General features: G+C 50.0%; 1 protein-coding gene across 2 annotated transcripts in view; it reads right to left on the bottom strand.

Moving 5' to 3' along the window:
• Positions 1 to 18,514, bottom strand: part of LOC147024422 (DENN domain-containing protein 2B-like) — a 252,398-nt gene that overhangs the window by 132,183 nt on the left and 101,701 nt on the right. For both annotated transcript variants that reach the window (XM_085884333.1, XM_085884331.1), the window contains exon 11: positions 5,599 to 5,676. In XM_085884333.1, coding sequence (XP_085740459.1) covers positions 5,599 to 5,676 — 78 coding nt within the window. The remainder of the gene's footprint in view (positions 1 to 5,598; positions 5,677 to 18,514) is intronic.

Consider the following 18,514-nt stretch of genomic DNA (forward strand, 5'->3'; position numbering starts at 1 on the left):
CCATGACCTTGATGACTATTGGTAGCAGGCTGATTGGTCTGTAGTTGCAGGGATATGTTTTTGCACCTTTTTTATGCAGAGCGGTAATATTTGCTGATTTCCAAGCAGATGGCAGAGGACCTTGAGCAAATGAGAGGGTGAATAGAATAGAGAGAGGGTGAGCAAGATCAGAGGAGCAGGTTTTTAGGACATGTGGGATGATGTTGTCTGGACTGGTTGCAGAATCAGAGTCGAGGTTTGACAGCAAGCTGTCCAGCTTGTCAGGAGAAAGGGACACAGAATCCAGGAACAGCTGGGTGCAACTGGGTAAGTAAGGTGAGGACAGAAAGCAATAGGTTTGGGACACAAGCTTTACAAGCAAACACAGAGTTTAACCATTCAGCCTTTTCATGTGCAGTATCAGCTGTGCAGCCATTTGAGGTAAGGGAAGGGATGGAGGGGTAACATACACCAGGAACAAACTTAACCAGATGCCACCAGGATTGGGAGGAGAGAGACAGTTCTGAGAGTTCAGACTTGAGAGTGTAAAGATATTGCTTCCTGGCTCTCCTCAGGGTAGATACACACTTGTTCCAAGATTTCTGGAAGGAAATGAGATTGCCTTCAGTCGGATTTGCCTTCCATGAGATGAAGGCAACTTGCTTCAGGACAAATGGCGTGCCACAAGCTTCAGTGTGCCATGGGCAGGAGGAAGGGTATGACAAATGAAGACGAGATGGGATAAATCTGTGCATGAGAGAGTGCAAATTTACGTGAAAAAATTCCCAGGATGGGTTGATGTCGGAGAGAGTGTAAATGGGAGACCAGTCTCGACGTTTGATGGCTGCTTGAAGTCCCTGCCAGTTGGCCTGAGTGAAATGCCAGACTCGTTGGCATCTATGTAGTTCTCTAATCTCAGCCAGAGATGACCACTTTAACAAACATATGGTCAGATGAACTGATTGGAGCAGAAGAACAGCAGAGATTTGAAGGGAAATTGGTCAAAATCAAATCCAGAAGAGATGGGGTACCGTTGGTTGAGATCCGGGTCGAGATCTGACAGATTTGTGTCAGTCCCAATGAGTCGCAGAAGTCCTTTGCTCAAGTGCCGTGACAGGTGAGAGCGGTACCCACACCCAGCCAACTGGCATGATGACAATTGAAGTCACCATATATGAGGAAGAGAGATTTGGGATGAGTGGATCAAAGTTAATCCATGTTTTTGGCAAGTCAGATGTAAATGGAGTTATCACTGTTTGGTTGGCGGTAAAACACACATATAAACAAGAGGTGGGAGCGGAGGGGAAGCCATAGCCAGATGTGATTCTTGGGGTGTGGTGGAATGAGGATAGTGCATGGAGAGGGAGGAATAGAGTTTTTGATAAAGATAGCAACTCCGCTGTCAGGACGAGGCTCAGGTCTATCATACCGGAAGAGGGAGTAACCAGGGAGAGAAAGTAAGGAGTCAGAGACGTCTTGAAGGAGGAAAGTTTATGTTCAGCAGGTCATGTCTGGTTTGTCAGTGGGAACCTGTATGGAGAGATCTTTCAGGTTAGAGCGAAGGCCCTGGGTGTTTTAGGTCCACACTGTTAAGGAAGAGGGAGGGGAGGAGGCTTTGGGTGCAGGGGAATGGAGGGGGTAGCACGAGGAGGAGAGGGGGAGGTAGTGAGAGCTGTTGATAGTGTGTAGGAGATTGCAGAAGAGCTTGGAGGGAGGGCCGGATGGGAAGGAGGACAATGACGTGGCTCACTGGTGATGGGATGAGGCACAGTGGAGAGCAATCAGAGAGGGGGTAGAGGGAAGTCGGAGATTGAAAGAGGTGGAGGAATGAGATGGAAGAGAGAGGGTGGGAGAAGGAGGCAGCTTTGTGGATGTGAGGAGGGGCAGCTTTGAGAAGGTGGAGTGAGGGGGAAGTGCAAGGGGAGAGATTTGAGGGAGAATGGTGAGGGGAGAGTATTGAGGGAAAAAGGTGTGAGGGCAGATTTTGAAAAACGTGAGGTGGAAGCTTGGAGGGGGAAGAGTAAAGTTTGCTTTGAAGAGGGGAGAGGTAGCTCATTTGAGAGGAAGGGGTGAGAAGGAAGCTTTGAGAGGGTGGGGAGATGACAAGAGCAGGCACTGCCATGGGGGAGGAGGGAGAAGGCAGGGTTAGGGAGAGGGGAAGGATGAGACTGGATAGTGGTATTGTAAAGATGGGAATGGATGGGGGTGGAACAAGATTTGAGGGGGTGGGAAGAGGGGAAGGTGTGATGAGAGGAAAGAATGAGCATGTTTGAGATGTTGAGGAGTGTACTGAATGAGAGAGCAAGATATTTGTGAAGTTGGAATTGAGCCCACAGACGTTTGAAAACACACAGTTTGGGATACCAGAGGAGCTGTTAGTAAAGCAGAGGGCAGTGGAGAGGTACTAAAAGAGGAGGGAGGATGGGGGGGCAAGATAGGAGGAGTAAGGAGGGGGTTTAACAGGGGAGGAGTTAGGAAGAGGTACATTTAAGATGGGGTGAATTTGCACTGAAGTCAAAAAATTAATAGATTTAAGGAGGTGGGGTGGATTTGCAATGAAATTAAAAAATGTTCCGATCAAAAAAAAAAAAGTCTAAAAATTAATTTGCATCATAAAAAGGTGCATAGCAATAAATTGAATTTCTTGAACAAGTTGAAGTGATTTATTGATGAACAGATAATTATTGTACTGTATAATAATGGGAGACATGAAGGAAATATCATTGAAAATTAGTTGGTGTCAAAGAGGTGATCAGTTCTACTGGAACCCTTTCTCTCCCCACCCAAACCCCGAGACCTGCTGATATCATATTATTATTAAATTAATATTCCAAAGTAAGTTGATGCTAAGTTTCGTATAACACATGAAATGTATGTGTCACAGATAAGTAGTAAGATTATTACCTCAAGTACAAAAGCTATATAATAAAAAAATACCCCCGAGCGGGAATGCAGGTCATCTCTGCCAGAGGTCGAAAGTAACTCTGTGCCAGACTGGAATAGGGGCAGTTCATAAAGTACGTATGCTCTACTTCCGGGTTTCAAAACCACTCACCCCCCTCTGTATGCAGGCTAGTGACCACCCACCCACCCCCATATGCGTCTCATATCACATCACAATACTTGAAGATTACAACGACCTGTAGGTTTATCTCAAATGCATCAGTAATTATTAACTACGGTAATACAGTAATATGGAACAATTATTGATGTCCACGGATTCAACATCACGTCAAAAATGTTCCTGTGAACGGGGATATTTTTCCCCCTCGCGATGACGACAGGCTCACCTTCATCTTCTGAAACGCTTTCATGTAATCCGACACCACTTTCATAAAGTATGTATGCAGCCGTCATACCAGCCACCCACCCCTGTATGCAGCCCGTACGCGGGCTTTAAACCACCCACCCCCCTCATTTTTGTATGTACTTTATGAACGGCCCATACGGGGGCAAAAATATGCAAAAATTTGCGCAGGATCCGGAGCATCTTCAAAGATTGGTGCAGGCCTCCTGATGACCACTTCAAATTAGCACCGGACATGTAAGAATCAGAGCGAAGTTTGAAGGGTTATAAAATCGGAACGAAAGCAAATTTCAAAAAAATGGCTCGTGTTGTTCTAGATAATAGTCCGTAGTATCTGAATAACTAATAACATTTGATCTCTCTTGATAAATGAGGGAGGAGATATGATTTGAAATCGATGATTTTCGCAACTTTGACAGCCTCGTGACGTTGACCTCGACACTGGACGACCTTGAAAGTTATATCGTTGTGCATGTCTCATCGACCTCTATACATTCCACTATTGGTTATTTGTCTCCACTTGGTTTGATTGTGGACGGACGGACGGGCAGACAGACTTCGAGACTGGCTTTATTAGGTCATCTCTACTGAGATGATAGAGATGACCTAACCAGAGAGTTGGTGTCAAAGCCACCCAATGCTCACCTGTTTATACATTTATCGTTTTTAAAAGACGTCTAATAATATTTTTTATAAAGCATTGCAGTGAAGTCTGATCCATGGCTTGCATTTTGACGGGGCCGATCGGCCTCGCCCCCGTGATCGACCCGGTGGTCGATTTTCAGGGGGTCTTTTTATCGGCCCCGTAAAATTAAGCTGTGAAAAAAAAAAAATTATTTATTTTTTTTTTTTTAAAGGAAAAAGAAAAAAAAAACTAAGATTACCTGTATGGCAAAACAAAACACCTTTGTTTAACACCATTGGTCTCCTTTTGGACGTGAGAAACGGACAATGACATGGTTGAAGCCATCTCCACAGATGATGAGAATACTGTTGTGTTGGACTTATCTTCAGGTAGCTCAGGGGATGAATCTCTTTCACAATTATCTGATGAGTCTGATGATAGTGACTTTTGGGGGTTTCTGCCTGAAGATTTACATCAATACTAAACCTACTAAAGTTAATTAGTATTTGGCAGAATGTACTCAACACATGTATCTGTTATGTTATTGGACTGGAGAGAGAGATACTTGCAGATAAATTAGTTTTGTTGAGACAGGAATGCATCAATAAACTCATTAAATTTGCGACTTCAGATTTTTGTTTTGGTCATTCAGCTTTGCAGCGAATAAAGTTTTAAATTTGTTACGAGAATAAATCTTTTGACATTATTACTATGTTACTGGTGGATCCAGGTGTGGACATTCAAGTACAACCAACATGACAAGGTAATGGCAGTGAAAAGTCAAGATTTATCCCCATGTATATGTTGAACAGAGTGGGCTAGTCCAGGGGGAGAAATGGGTTGGACTTGTTTACGTAATACTTGAATGGTCCCAGTTCAATGGCATACATGTAATGTATTGTACCGGCACATCATTCATGCAAATTGTCAGAACATTTGTCATTACAGGTAATAATCCACAACAACAAAGACAACTTAGTTCTAATACTTTTTAATGAAAAGGATTGTGGGAAAGTACTGTGCTTGAGCAGAAAGTTCTGTTTCTCAGAACTTTGTGTTTGGCCCCAAGAAGGGCCGTTTAAGGTACATTTTGAAATTACATAGTTAGGATTAGGCTCAGTTTATTCAGATTCTTTGGCAGTTCAGTTTGTACAGACATTGGTCAATTTGGACCACATGTTAAAACAATTTAGAAAAACTAATTCACAAGATTTTGAAGCAATTTTAAAATCAGCCCCATGGGCAAAAATCAGCCCCCTCACCCCACATGACAAGGCCGATTTATCAGCCCCACCCGATTTTGAAAATGCAAGGCCTGCTGATTCAAATAATTTTAAAGCAATATATGTACATTGTAATCAGTAAAAAAATAGTGTGGTAGATAAAAACATTACAAAGGAAATAACTTGCACCAAAAACTTTAACATTTTCACGCTCACGCTGACGCTGACGCTGAGGCTCATGCTCATGCCGGGGGTATCGCTATCGCTCTCTGTTCTTCGAACAGGCGAGCTAACAACTAAAGCACAGGTGTTTGTTTTTTATTTTTCCAAAAATCCAAAATGTAACCAAAATAATCTGTTATGTTACTGTAATGGATTATGTCATGCATTGCTCAACAGCCAATGTAATCAACATTAACACATCACAGATTTTTTTTTTTTAAATTTGTCACAACTCCACTCACCTTCGAGAACAGTGCGAAACATCCAAGGCGGCTGAGGATGCAATAAACTTCAGGAAGCAGCGGTGCCTTCCCGCTGGGCTGACACACACACACACACACACACACACACACACACACACACACACACACACACACACACACACACACACACACACACACACACACACACACACACACACACACACACACACCAAAGAGAATGAATTACTCACAAAACTAACACAAGCCCAGGTATGCTGATCACAGTAATGTGAATAATTATTGGAGCTGCTATTTTACCATTCAATGAAATGCTACAAAAGAAGGGATTTTTACAATGTGTTTTATTTTGAAAGTGCAAAGCTACATTGTGATGACAAAATAATGTCCAATCAAATAATGATTGCAAAATTGAAGTCATCATTTTTCCCAAATTCCAGTCTCTGTGCTCCTCCCCGTCAACAATCAAAATTACAAGATTTTTTTTCTCCATTTGTTATGTTGACTTTTATACAACAATGGCATAAAGTAGTGTGGCGTATTCTAATATGGAATAGGCAAAGCCGAGAAGCGAACATAGAATTCTTATTGCATTCGCTTCTGACTTTACATAAAACTTGTTCACAACTGTACACTTGCCAACTATACCGTGGTACATGTAATCGCCGCACAGCTGATGATTTTGACGCAATTTCCAGTTACTTCGGCCTGTATTCGGGATCAGCGATCAAATAATGTTAATCACAATTAAAAAATATTTTTTTGATGATGCGGGAGATATCTTTATTAAAATTAAGTTTGGGAAAAAAATAATTGAATAAATAAATAAATAAACGATCACTTCTGGTCAAGAATAAAAGGAATGAAAAGTTCCAGAAAGAGTTTCAAAATCACTCCCGGTAATGTTAAATACTAAATAAACACTTCCTGTCATGAAAAAAAATCACTTTCGGAAGTATAAAATTAACTCTGGGAAAAAAATAATTGAATAAATGAATAAACACTTCCGGTCATGATCTCCCGGCATGCATCATTCCCCATGACAAAAACCAGAAACAAATAAAAAAAAAACAGAAACAAAATAAAAACGGAAGCAAAAGGGTCATAACCAACGACACGGATTCACAATTGCCAGGGTATGGTGTTGTTTTTGTTGTTTCCTATCCTCTCATGTGCACGCATTAAGTAATATTCACAAGACAGAAATAAAACCCAATCGTGTTTATACACCGCACAGTGTTTAACAACAACCGGAAGCAAAAGGTCATACCTAATGACACGGATTCCAAATAGCCAGGCTATTGTGTTGTTGTTGTTGTTGTTTCCTATTCTCTCACGTGCACGTGTTATGTATGAAGCTCACTGCGTTCGCTATTAATTTATGGTCATACATCTGATTAAGCAAATTGATTGAGATATCTTGATTGAGACAGTGGAAAATGTTAGGACAGCAAAATGCAATGCAATACAATATAATAGTATATTCATCAAAAAACAAAATGAAACATTTCATATGCATATGTATATATATATATATATATATATATATATATATATATATATATATATATATATATATATATATATATATATATATATATATATATATATATATATATATATATATATATATATATATATATATATATTGTTGCGGTTTTCGCGCCCGCCGGCGTGCGACGGCCACGTAACTCGAATCGCGGCACGTCGCCCACCGGACGGACAATCCAGTCGTGACCCTCTCGGACTAACGCCGGGAACCAGTCACGGGTGGACCTTTCGGTCTCACCGCGATCGAGCCAATCAGCCCCCGCGTGGGATAGGGTTGCTCGCCAAATTCGACCTACCTAAGTACCCACGCGGAGGGTAGACCGGGCGATCGCACCTCGCCGCAGGTCGACTTCGGACACGGGCCACTTAAGCGACCCGTTCCGTACTATCAGAATAACCGAGCGGTGTTATCGTCGACCTCGACGGTTCGATTAATTATCGGGCGTATTCAGCCCACTACCAACCCTTTACGTGAAGCAAGATGGGGATTCAATGGAGGAAAAGACGAAGCGAAGCGGGAGAACAGTTCAACAATAAAGCACATTTATTCGCGACGAACGGAAAGCACACAAATACAATTCCACCAAATGCACACAAAAAAGAAAACACAATTCCATTTACACAAAAAGCAAACATAAAAGTGAAAACACAGTGCAGAGCTAATACCGACTACCGAGCACACGGCAACACTTATACAATTCTACTTCACAGACGGCGCCGACAACACATACCCAAAACCAAGGAAAAGAAATACCTCAAGAATGAGGCGGCCTGAGGCCGAGACCGGGTCGGGCCTACCCGTCTGGTGATGAGACGCGGAGCGGCGATGGCCCCGCAACCCGCGGGCCTCGTGGACAGTGCCTGGCAGGGGGTGGGAACGGGGCCCCCTTGGTCGCACTATCTCAGCGCGGGGGGAAACAGGAGGGGGTTGCTGATGCTCGGGGTATAGAGGATCTTTATTATCCCTGGTGTGCGTCTCCACCTCGGCCAGGTCGCGCTGCCAGCCTCCCTCGGGCGTGCAGCTCCTGGCACCGACGCGAGCACCCCCTCGTCCGACTCTCTTCAGCTTCTCCAGCCACTGCAGGCTTCGGGCTCCAGTCTTCCACACTCGTCCCCTCCGTTCCGACTCCTTCTCGTTCTCGACTCCTTCTCGTTCTCCTTTGCGACTCCTTCTCGTTCTGACGAACACCGTCCTTTTATCCCCCCGTAACTTCGCCTTTGACCCCCTCCCTTTGACCTTTCACCTCGCTCCCCATTGGCCCGAGAAAAAGTGGGCGTGAAGGCTTTTTGATCCACAAATTTGCATATATCGATCGTTCTGGAGGCGGGGCCAAATCGCCCCTCGCTCACCGATTGGACGGCAAAAAGTGGGCGTGTCGTTTTTGATCCGTTTTTGAAGCACAAAATCCGTGATTTTGTACACGCTGTTCGACGCGCGTTCTGCATGAGTCCAACACCGGTACCCACAGCGGGGCAAGAACGGTGGCGATGCTACGGTTGTGAGGTGTGCGTGAAGGTCGTGGCGGTTGTGGTGAAGCGGCGTTGTGGTTGGTGGTTGATGTTGTGGTTGTGGTGGTAATCATAGCGGTTGGTCCAAAATAAAGATAGTAAAAGAAAAACGGCTATCCTGAAGAGTCGCAGCACGTATAAATGACATGTATTCCCACTAGACAACGGGTTTGGGCCTAACTACACATGTACTTACCGAGATACCTCACCTAAGGGACCTGAATGGTGGTTTGCGAATCTGGTAACCACAACACTACCCCCTTCCCTTTTTACAGACTCGTCCCGAGTCGTCAAATTTTCGTGTGCCATCATGTGTAGTTTTCCCCTAGTACATTTTACCTACGGATCCCTGAGTGCGACATTCATGGTATTCGTGTCCCCAAAATAAATAACCTGAGGGCTGCGTAACTACCTAAACAAACTCACTCACACGGACGACTTAAATAAAATTGCCGGCGCTAAGACATACATGCCGGGGGCGCACTCATATGTACAGTACATCTTAAGCTTAACTTACAAATTTTACACTAAACCATGGCCCAGGATCAATGAACTCTGCAAAAAGAAAGCAGTTAGCAGGGAGCCAGGCTGCCCGCATGCAGTCTCTGACTCAAACAATGCAGGTGACAGGGAACGTGGCTGGCTGCTCACACGCAGTCCAAGGCCTTCCCTTTCGAACTGAACGCAGTGAACCACAACGGTGCATGGGCTGCACAAATGTAGTCTCCGTGCCAGCTCAAGTGGCACACGCAATGAACACAACGAATGGATGGATGCACGGTTTGAACTGAATGCAGTGAACCACAACGGTGCATGGGCCGCACAAACGTAGTCTCCGTGCCAGCTCAAGTGGCACATGCAATGAGCACAAAGAATGAATGGATGAATGGATGGACGCAAAACACGGTGCACAGGCTGCCACTGCAGGCCCGTGTTGTAGCTGCCAACAGGGCAGTTCTCGCAGCTTGCAAACTGTTGCTTTGATCCTGGCGCACATGGAAATGAACAGGGGGGGGGGGGCAAAGCAAAATTTGAACGGGGCTGGTGAATGTGGGCAGTGGGCATGGCATGGCAAAGGCAGCAGGCAAACACAGCCCACAGAAGAAGGCCGCTGCAGGCAAACACAGCCGGCAGATGAACTGGCCGGCACAGGCCTTGAAGCAAAACACGGCCAGCCGATGGCACAGGCCTTGCAGCAAAACAACAGCTGCCGATGAAGTTGGCCGGCCTCCGCCTTGAAGCAAAACACGGCCAGCCGATGAAGTTGGCCAGCTCTTGCCGTTCAGTGGAGGTTGGTGGAGGGAGTGTGGTGGTGCTGGCCACTTGGAAGGCGGGCTCGGACCTACCTACCTGTCTCCCTCCCAACCTATCGCCTTTGCCTGTCACTGTACATACCCACTCCCTTAATTTGTCAAACCCCAATTTAGCCCCAACTTAATTTTTTTCTGTTGTTTTTATTTTTACTCCCCCACTATAAATCGTCCCCTAACCCCCTTTATCGTCCTTGTTCGGCTCACCTATCCTGTCACCTAGCCTACTCCCAACCCCTACGTTCCCTTCCCGGAGGGGAATAAGGGAGAGCTAACGTCCTGTGTCGAGGCCCAACGAAGCCTCAGAATGGCCTCCCCAGAGTTCGGCGATCTAACCCAAAGTGGGTCCAGCGGCCCACAACGACAGCGAGGGGATGGATGGTGCGGAGGGGTACATCTCCTAATCTACCCTAACCATTTAACTGTTAAACTACCCCGGGGCTTTCAACAAGCGCCTCTCGCTTAAACTATTGGTTCTAACAACCCAGATTCCCGTCGCCTGTGTTGGTGTCCTCACAATTTCGGGCCTCACCCCCCAATTTTCTCTCCGTGCACTCACACGGTCTCCTGGCTGGGACACGTGGCTCCCTTAGGCAGGCACGACCCTCTGCCGATTCTCCCGCTATGGCACCCCCGGGCACTACACTGCCTCCGAGCCTACCAGCTCCCTAACACCGGGGAGTGCCCCCCATGGCACCTCCCCTGAAACGCACACGTGGCAGGCCGGCCTCCCGGGCCCCTTTCCGAGGGTCACCCGTGCCCACAACACTGCCCACGCGGCTAATGGCGCCCCGGGCCCCCGCACCAAGCAGGCGCACCCGTGCCCACTACTCTATCCCGGCCCCCCATGGGCCCTTGGCCTACCGCGGCCGACTAGCCTGGTGCCCGGGGTACCCACTCAGCGATACTCACCTTTCGCAGCCACGCTCCCAAGCCCGTCAACAGGGCTCCTGCACCCCTCCAAATGGGTCTCGAGCCTACTTTCCCACCAACAGCAAAACGACCTCCATTTTTCAATTTGACTAACCCAGCTAACTCACTTTACTCTGACCCCGGGGTCCCTTGGGTGGGAGTCACTCCTCCCCCCAATCACTCATCGCACCATGCATTCCCCATTCGCTCCACTCACACAGACCCGCTGGCCTCACTCACTCATCATGTACTCACCTCTCAACTCTTCAACACACACACCGCTGAACTCTGCCATCCTTCTAACTACATCCCCTAACTAACTCGTGCTCCCACGTCGTCCCTTAAACTAAAGCACGTTCCTTTTAACCTACGTAGCTAAACTACGTCAACTCTACACATTCACTGTCAGTCACTGTCTCCAAATAATCCCATTAATCAATTTCCCAGGGGGGGAATTTCCTCCCTTCCTACTGGGCTCGTGAACTCGTCGCAAGACTCTGAGAGCCCTGCGCCTCTGCGGGAGCGGCTGTTCCAGCACCGACTCCTCCGGCAAGACATATCCATGAGGGCGTAAGGTCGCCCTTGTAAGGCCTCAGGCGGTCCGCGTGGACGATCCGAGGGAGGGCTCGTGGTCCCATTTTAATTTTTAGGACCACGTCACTGACTTGCGCCAGGACAACCCCCGGGCCCTGCCAAGGTGAGGTGAGCTTCGGGCATCTGCCCTTCCTTCGCCGGGGGTTAAAGAACCAAATCTTTGCCCCCGGTGGGTATTTGCTCACCTGGCTCCGGTGGTCGTACCTGCGCTTCATTTTTATGCCCGCCTGTTGGAGCTGGTGTCGTGCGAAGGCGTGGACCTTCTCCAAGCCCTCCTCCAACCGACGGGCATAGCCCTCCCCCGGGGGCCTATCAAGCCGCTCAGGCGTCGGACCGCACAATAAATCGACGGGGCTTCTCAGCTCCCGTCCATACATCAACAGCGCCGGACTACATGCGGTAGACCCGTGCTGGGACGCGCGATAGGCCATCAGGAGGTACGGAAGGTGTTCGTCCCAGTCCTCCTGGTTAGTGGCGGTGAAGAGGGCCAACTGTTGGACCAGGGTCCTGTTGAACCTCTCCACCATGCCATCAGACTGTGGTCTCAGGGGCGTTGTCCGTGTTTTTCGAATTTCCAGGAGCCTGCACACCTCTTTTAGTAATCCACTCTCAAAATTTCGTCCCTGGTCCGTGTGCAGCTCCTGCGGAATCCCATACCGGCATGTGAATCCTTCTACGAAGGCCTTGGCCACAACCCCTGCTTCCTGGCTGGGAAGGGCAAAGGCTTCTGGCCATTTGGTGAAATAGTCCATAATTACGAGGACGTACTTATTACCCTGGCGAGTGGGGGCAGTGGTCCCAAAATGTCCATGGCCACTCGCTCCAGGGGAGCCCCAACCTGATGTAGTTGGAGTGGGGCCCTCATCCTCTGTGGCGGTCCCTTTTTTGCAGTACAGGCGTCGCATGCTCGACACCAGTCCTGTACATCGCGCCCCATGTTAACCCAATAGAACCGCCGGCGGGCCCGAGATTTTGTTTTGGTCCTGCCCAAATGGCCGCCGGCGCGGGTACCGTGCACCTGTTTCAAAATTTGGGTCTTAAACCCATCAGGGACTATCACCAGCCAAGAAGTTTGTTCAGAAGGAATCTCCACCCACTTGCGATACAAGATGTTGTCCCTCATTTCTAGGGTCCTCCACTGAGCCCAGTATGCCTTTGTTCGCGCCCCGAATGGGGCGATTTCCTCCCCACTGGGCCTCCTGTTTTCCTGGACCCATTTGTACACTGGCCCTAGCACGGGGTCTTCCCGCTGGGCCGTGCTCCATGCCAATCCACCAAATTCCTCTCCTGCGGTTAGTGGCAAAGTTGGGCCTACCATCTGGGCCGCACGGACTGGGAGTTTCGGGGAGGCGTCTGCCAATTGGTCCCTCTCCTCATGTCTCGTACAATATTTGCAGTTTTCCCTCAGACAGGGGCGTCGAGAGAGCGCATCGGCATTCCCATGAGCCTTACCGGCTCTATGGACCACACTGAAATCGTACTGCTGCAATTTTTCCAACCACCTTGCAATTTGGCCCTCCGGTTCCTTGAACCGTAAGAGCCATTGCAAGGAGGAATGGTCAGTTCGAACCAAAAATTTCCTCCCGTACAAGTACGGGTGGAAATGGCTCACGGCAGACAGCATAGCCAATAGTTCCTTACGAGTTACGCAATAATTTCGTTCGGGCTTACTCATGGCCCGACTGTAATACGCGATCACTCTTTCCACGCCCCCTGTGTCTGAGACAAGACTGCTCCCAATCCTTCCTGGCTTGCATCCGTGTCCAGGGTATACATCCCGTCATCGGTGGGGTACGCTAAAACAGGTGCGGATGTCAAACACCCCTTTAATTTGAGGAAGGCCTCCTGGCACTCCTCCGTCCAATTAAATCTCAACCCCTTCTCCGTCAACCGGTGAAGGGGCCTGGCTATCTCCGCAAAGTTTGCCACGAAACGCCGGTAGTAGGAGCAAAGTCCCAAAAAGCCCCGCACCTGTTTGACAGTTGTAGGTACGGGCCACTCCTCTACCGCTGTAATTTTTCCGGGGTCGGTCTTCACCCCCTCGCGGCCTATCACGTGTCCGAGATAGGCCACCTCTGTCGCGAACAAAGTGCATTTCTCTGGGCTCAATTTCAGCCCTGCCTGCCTGAGGTGCCCAAACACCTGGTCCAAATTGGCTATCTCCTGGGTGAATGTTTTAGCGTGTACCAGGACGTCATCCAGATACACCAGGCATGACTGCCACGGCATGCCGCCGAGTACACGCTCCATCAGTCTCTCAAAGGTGGCGGGGCGTTACACAAACCGAACGGCATCACAGTGAACTGATACAGTCCCTTCCCTGTGGAAAATGCCGTTTTCTCCTTCCCCGTCTTATCCATCTCCACCTGCCAATACCCACTCTTGAGGTCCAAAGTTGAGAACCATTTAGAGCCTGCAACGGCGTCGAGGGTATCGTCAATTCTAGGCAGGGGATAGGAGTCTTTGAGTGTCACGTTGTTCAGCTGGCGATAGTCCACACAGAAACGCGTGGTCCCATCCTTCTTTTTAACCAGCACAACTGGTGACATCCAAGGACTTCCCGAGGGCTCGATGACACCTGCATTGAGCATCTTTTCAACCTGTTCATCAGCCTCCTCTCTTTTGCTCCATGGGAGCCTTCGAGCAGGCTGACGGACAGGCCGGGCCCCATTGGTGTGGATCTGATGTTGCACCAGGCCCGTACGTCCAATATCCTCGGGTGACAAGGAGAAGATCCCGATGTGTCGGTCGACCAGCTTGTATAAGGCCTCCCGCTGGGCCTCCTCCAAATCTACACTACTCCGATTTACCATCTCACAAATGGGACCGGGCCAATTCCTAATCGAGTCTGGAGACTCCTTCTGGGGCCGGTCCGGCTCGACGTTATCGTCCCTCAGCTCTGCGACCTCTTTTACTGGGATGCAATCTGCCACCTTCGTGCCCTTCCTGATAGTGCGTGGTTCCGTGCTAACATTTATCACCCGTACGGGCACTACTGGCCCGTCGGTACTTACCAGGGTGCGGCCCACGACTAAGCCCGGGGTTGACGGCCCTGCCACGTTGGGGGTGCTCGCCACCGGGCCGGGACCACCGCCTCGGCACCCGGGGGAATGACCACGGAGTCAGGAGCCTCCAGCTCCACCCTCTCATCCGTGCTCACGCCTCCTAACGGCAACTCCTCACCACCCAACTGCATGACCCCCCGGCCCAAGTCGATCTTACAACCACCGGCCGTCAGCACATCCAACCCTATTAGACATGGGTCGTACACCTCAGCCACCCAAACCTCTATCTTGGTTTTCACAGTGCCCAATTTAAACGACACGAAACCACGTCCTATGATAGGGGCCGTTGCCCCGGTAGCTAGCTGCAAACTATGGTTTTGCAGACGGTGGATCTCATCCCAACCGTCTACACTCGAATCAAGGACCACAGGGCTGATGATCGTGGCGCTTGCTCCTGTGTCCACCACGGCGTCTACCCCTACGCCGGCAATCTTGCACCGAATTGTTAAGCTACCTTTGCCAATTTGGCCACAACTGATGACCTGTCGCAGTTCTGAGGGCTCTTCTCCGTCTGAGTCTGCCGAACACGGCCCTACATGTTCGGCACTTCTTAGTTTCCCGGGGACTGGTGGGGGGATGGTTGGGCCTGGCTATCCCTATTGACCCGGGGCGGAGTTGGTGGTCTAGGGGGCCGTGGCTCTTCTCTTCGCGGGGGCCTTTCCCTGCGCGGGGCGTTGCACCTCCGCTGCAGGTGGTCCCCTGCGCCACAATTATAACACCTCTTCTGGTAAGGTGTTTGCCTCCAGTACGCCGAATTATACCCCCTCCATTCCGAATTGGGGTACCCCCGATGGCCCATCTCCCGCCCTTCCCGGGCCCGACCGCCTCTCCACAGGTCTCCCGAACCGGCGGTCGAACATGCCCTGCACCATCCTTTCCATTCGCGCTTGGTCGCCCAGGGTTGCCCCGGCTCCCAGCGCACTGTCGTGCACGGGGTCCACCTGTCGGACTGCCACCGCGTGGCGCCCAGCCCCTCCCAATGGCGTTCTGGCTGCCTCCCAGCAGGCAGCAGTATCAGCCGCCTTCTGGAGGTTGTCCGGGCGCCATACGGTGAGCAATGCTCCGACATCGGTGCCCCCTATTGCTCGAAGGAAATGGTCCAGGGCAATCTCCTCCCGGTACTCCGGTGGCATGTTGGTGTGCGCGATCCCCACCAAGCGGCGAATGTCATGTGCCAATTCTCCCAGCGATTCCTGGGGACGTCGTTTGCGCCCGTTGAGCTGAGCTTTAAAAAGCTCGCTCTGCTGGTCCATGCCAAATCGGTTTTTTAGGGCCGAATGGAGATCCTCCAGGGTCGCCCCCTCACTGGGTACCGTGGTCAGGACTTCCAAAGCCACGCCACGCAGGGCCGCTGTGAGTTGTGCCACACCCTGCACCTCGTTCCAGCCATTGCCTCTGGCAACACACTGGAACTGGGCCATATATGCCCTCAAGTCCGTCTTGCCATCGTACGGGGGTAGCGGCACCCTCGGTTGTTTCGAGGTCTCCTCCCGTTCCCTAGGGACTCCGGGAGGAGTGTACCTCCCCAGTCCCAACGGTGCCTCACTCCCGCAGGGTCCGAGCCATTTGCCCGGGGGCTCCACCACCCTTGTCTGCGTCTGTCCGTGCCCCGCGTCGTCCCGCTTACTCTCCCAAGCCATTGGACTCACACTCCGCACACCCCCTAGAACAGTCATTCTGGGTACCGCCATTAGGCCAAAAGACCCCGCGGTCTCTACCCTCCCCAAGCTTGGCATGCTCACCCCCGCATCGGGCAAGCCTCCTGCTCCGCCCTGTGACACCGGCCCCACCTGGGCACGATCCGCCTCGAGGGAGTATATCCTCTCCCCCTGTTCCCGAAGGAGGCCACCCTGCTTCTCACACCGGGCCTCCACCCTATCCGTCAGTCTCTTCTCCATTTCCTCCATTTTCCCCTTTATTACCCCATTTATTTCCTCCCCTATCGTTCCTAACGACAGTTCCCCGACTTTTTCTCTTATTTGCTCCACCTCCCCTTGTACCTGTGTCACCATCTTATTTGTCTTGGATATTTCCTCCCTCGTTGTCCTAAACTGCTCTTCTGTCTCGCCCCGGTTTTTTCCTATCTGTTCCCCCAGTTCCTCTGTCTTTTCTCCGGCTTTCCGCTCCATTTCATTAATTACCTCCTCATGTCTCTTTCTACATTCCTCCGCCACCTTTTTTAATCCTTTCTGTGTCTCCGCTTTTACCTCCTTTCGCAGGTTTTCAACTTTGTCTGTCATTTCCCGATGTCTTTTCTCACAGTCCTCCTTCACGGCTCCCAATCCCTCCTTTATTTTCCCTTGTTCTCTTTTTAATTCCTCTATCGCCGTCGTGTTCCTCCCTATTTCCTCCTTTATTTGGTCTTGTCCCTGTTTTACTTCTCCCAATCCTTTTCCTACTTTGTCTATTTTTCCAACCACCGTCTTTATTTCGTTTACCCTCTCTTGTTTACTTTCTTCCATTGCGACTCCCACTCCTTTTACTTTCTCTTTTAACCCGGTCACCTCCGCTCGTATCGTGTCGACTTCCTTTTTCATTTCGTTTTTTAGTTCTTCCAAGCTTCCTTTTAGGCTCATTCCCATGTTCTGCGTCTCACCCCGCAGCTCTTTCATTTCTTCCCTCATTTGCTGTGTATTCGCATCCATCGTCGTTTTCACTTCATTTGTATTTGTATCCATCTTTTCGTTCATTTGTTCGTTCATGCCTTTCATTTCGTTTTTCATATTCGCTTCCATCTTTTCGATCATTTTCGCATTCATCTTTTCGTTCATTGCCGCCAGCATGGCGCATAGCTGGGCCATGTTGGATGCACTCAGCTGAGCCGTTTCGGCAAGGGTTGGGGAAGGGTCTTGGTGGAGAGGGGGGGGGGAGGTGTCATACACCGCGGCCGCTGCCGCACCCACCTCGGGCCCTGGGTTCAGTTGGGCGAGTCCGTGTTCCTGCACAATCAACATTTCCTGCTCGGGGATTCCATCCTGGACCATGGATTCTACACATTCTACATCCATTTCTAATACCCCCGGCTCCCGCTCGCCTTGAGACGCCATCTTGCTTCTCCTAAAGGGTTAATTTGCTCGCTCGTAATTTGGAGGGAATCGGGGGTCGCTTCTCTCACCCCTGGACCGATTCCCGTGAATTTAGCCGGAGACAGGAGAGCCTGTTTTCCTGTTCTCCGATACCAGTGCCGAGAGGAGGGCGATGAATTTGTATCGCACGACCTGACACCAGTGTTGCGGTTTTCGCGCCCGCCGGCGTGCGACGGCCACGTAACTCGAATCGCGGCACGTCGCCCACCGGACGGACAATCCAGTCGTGACCCTCTCGGACTAACGCCGGGAACCAGTCACGGGTGGACCTTTCGGTCTCACCGCGATCGAGCCAATCAGCCCCCGCGTGGGATAGGGTTGCTCGCCAAATTCGACCTACCTAAGTACCCACGCGGAGGGTAGACCGGGCGATCGCACCTCGCCGCAGGTCGACTTCGGACACGGGCCACTTAAGCGACCCGTTCCGTACTATCAGAATAACCGAGCGGTGTTATCGTCGACCTCGACGGTTCGATTAATTATCGGGCGTATTCAGCCCACTACCAACCCTTTACGTGAAGCAAGATGGGGATTCAATGGAGGAAAAGACGAAGCGAAGCGGGAGAACAGTTCAACAATAAAGCACATTTATTCGCGACGAACGGAAAGCACACAAATACAATTCCACCAAATGCACACAAAAAAAGAAAACACAATTCCATTTACACAAAAAGCAAACATAAAAGTGAAAACACAGTGCAGAGCTAATACCGACTACCGAGCACACGGCAACACTTATACAATTCTACTTCACAGACGGCGCCGACAACACATACCCAAAACCAAGGAAAAGAAATACCTCAAGAATGAGGCGGCCTGAGGCCGAGACCGGGTCGGGCCTACCCGTCTGGTGATGAGACGCGGAGCGGCGATGGCCCCGCAACCCGCGGGCCTCGTGGACAGTGCCTGG

Source organism: Eptatretus burgeri, chromosome 6 (genome assembly GCF_056783735.1).
Source record: "Eptatretus burgeri isolate ZD-2024b chromosome 6, Ebu_testis_v1, whole genome shotgun sequence".
Taxonomy (NCBI): Eukaryota; Metazoa; Chordata; class Myxini; order Myxiniformes; family Myxinidae; genus Eptatretus; species Eptatretus burgeri.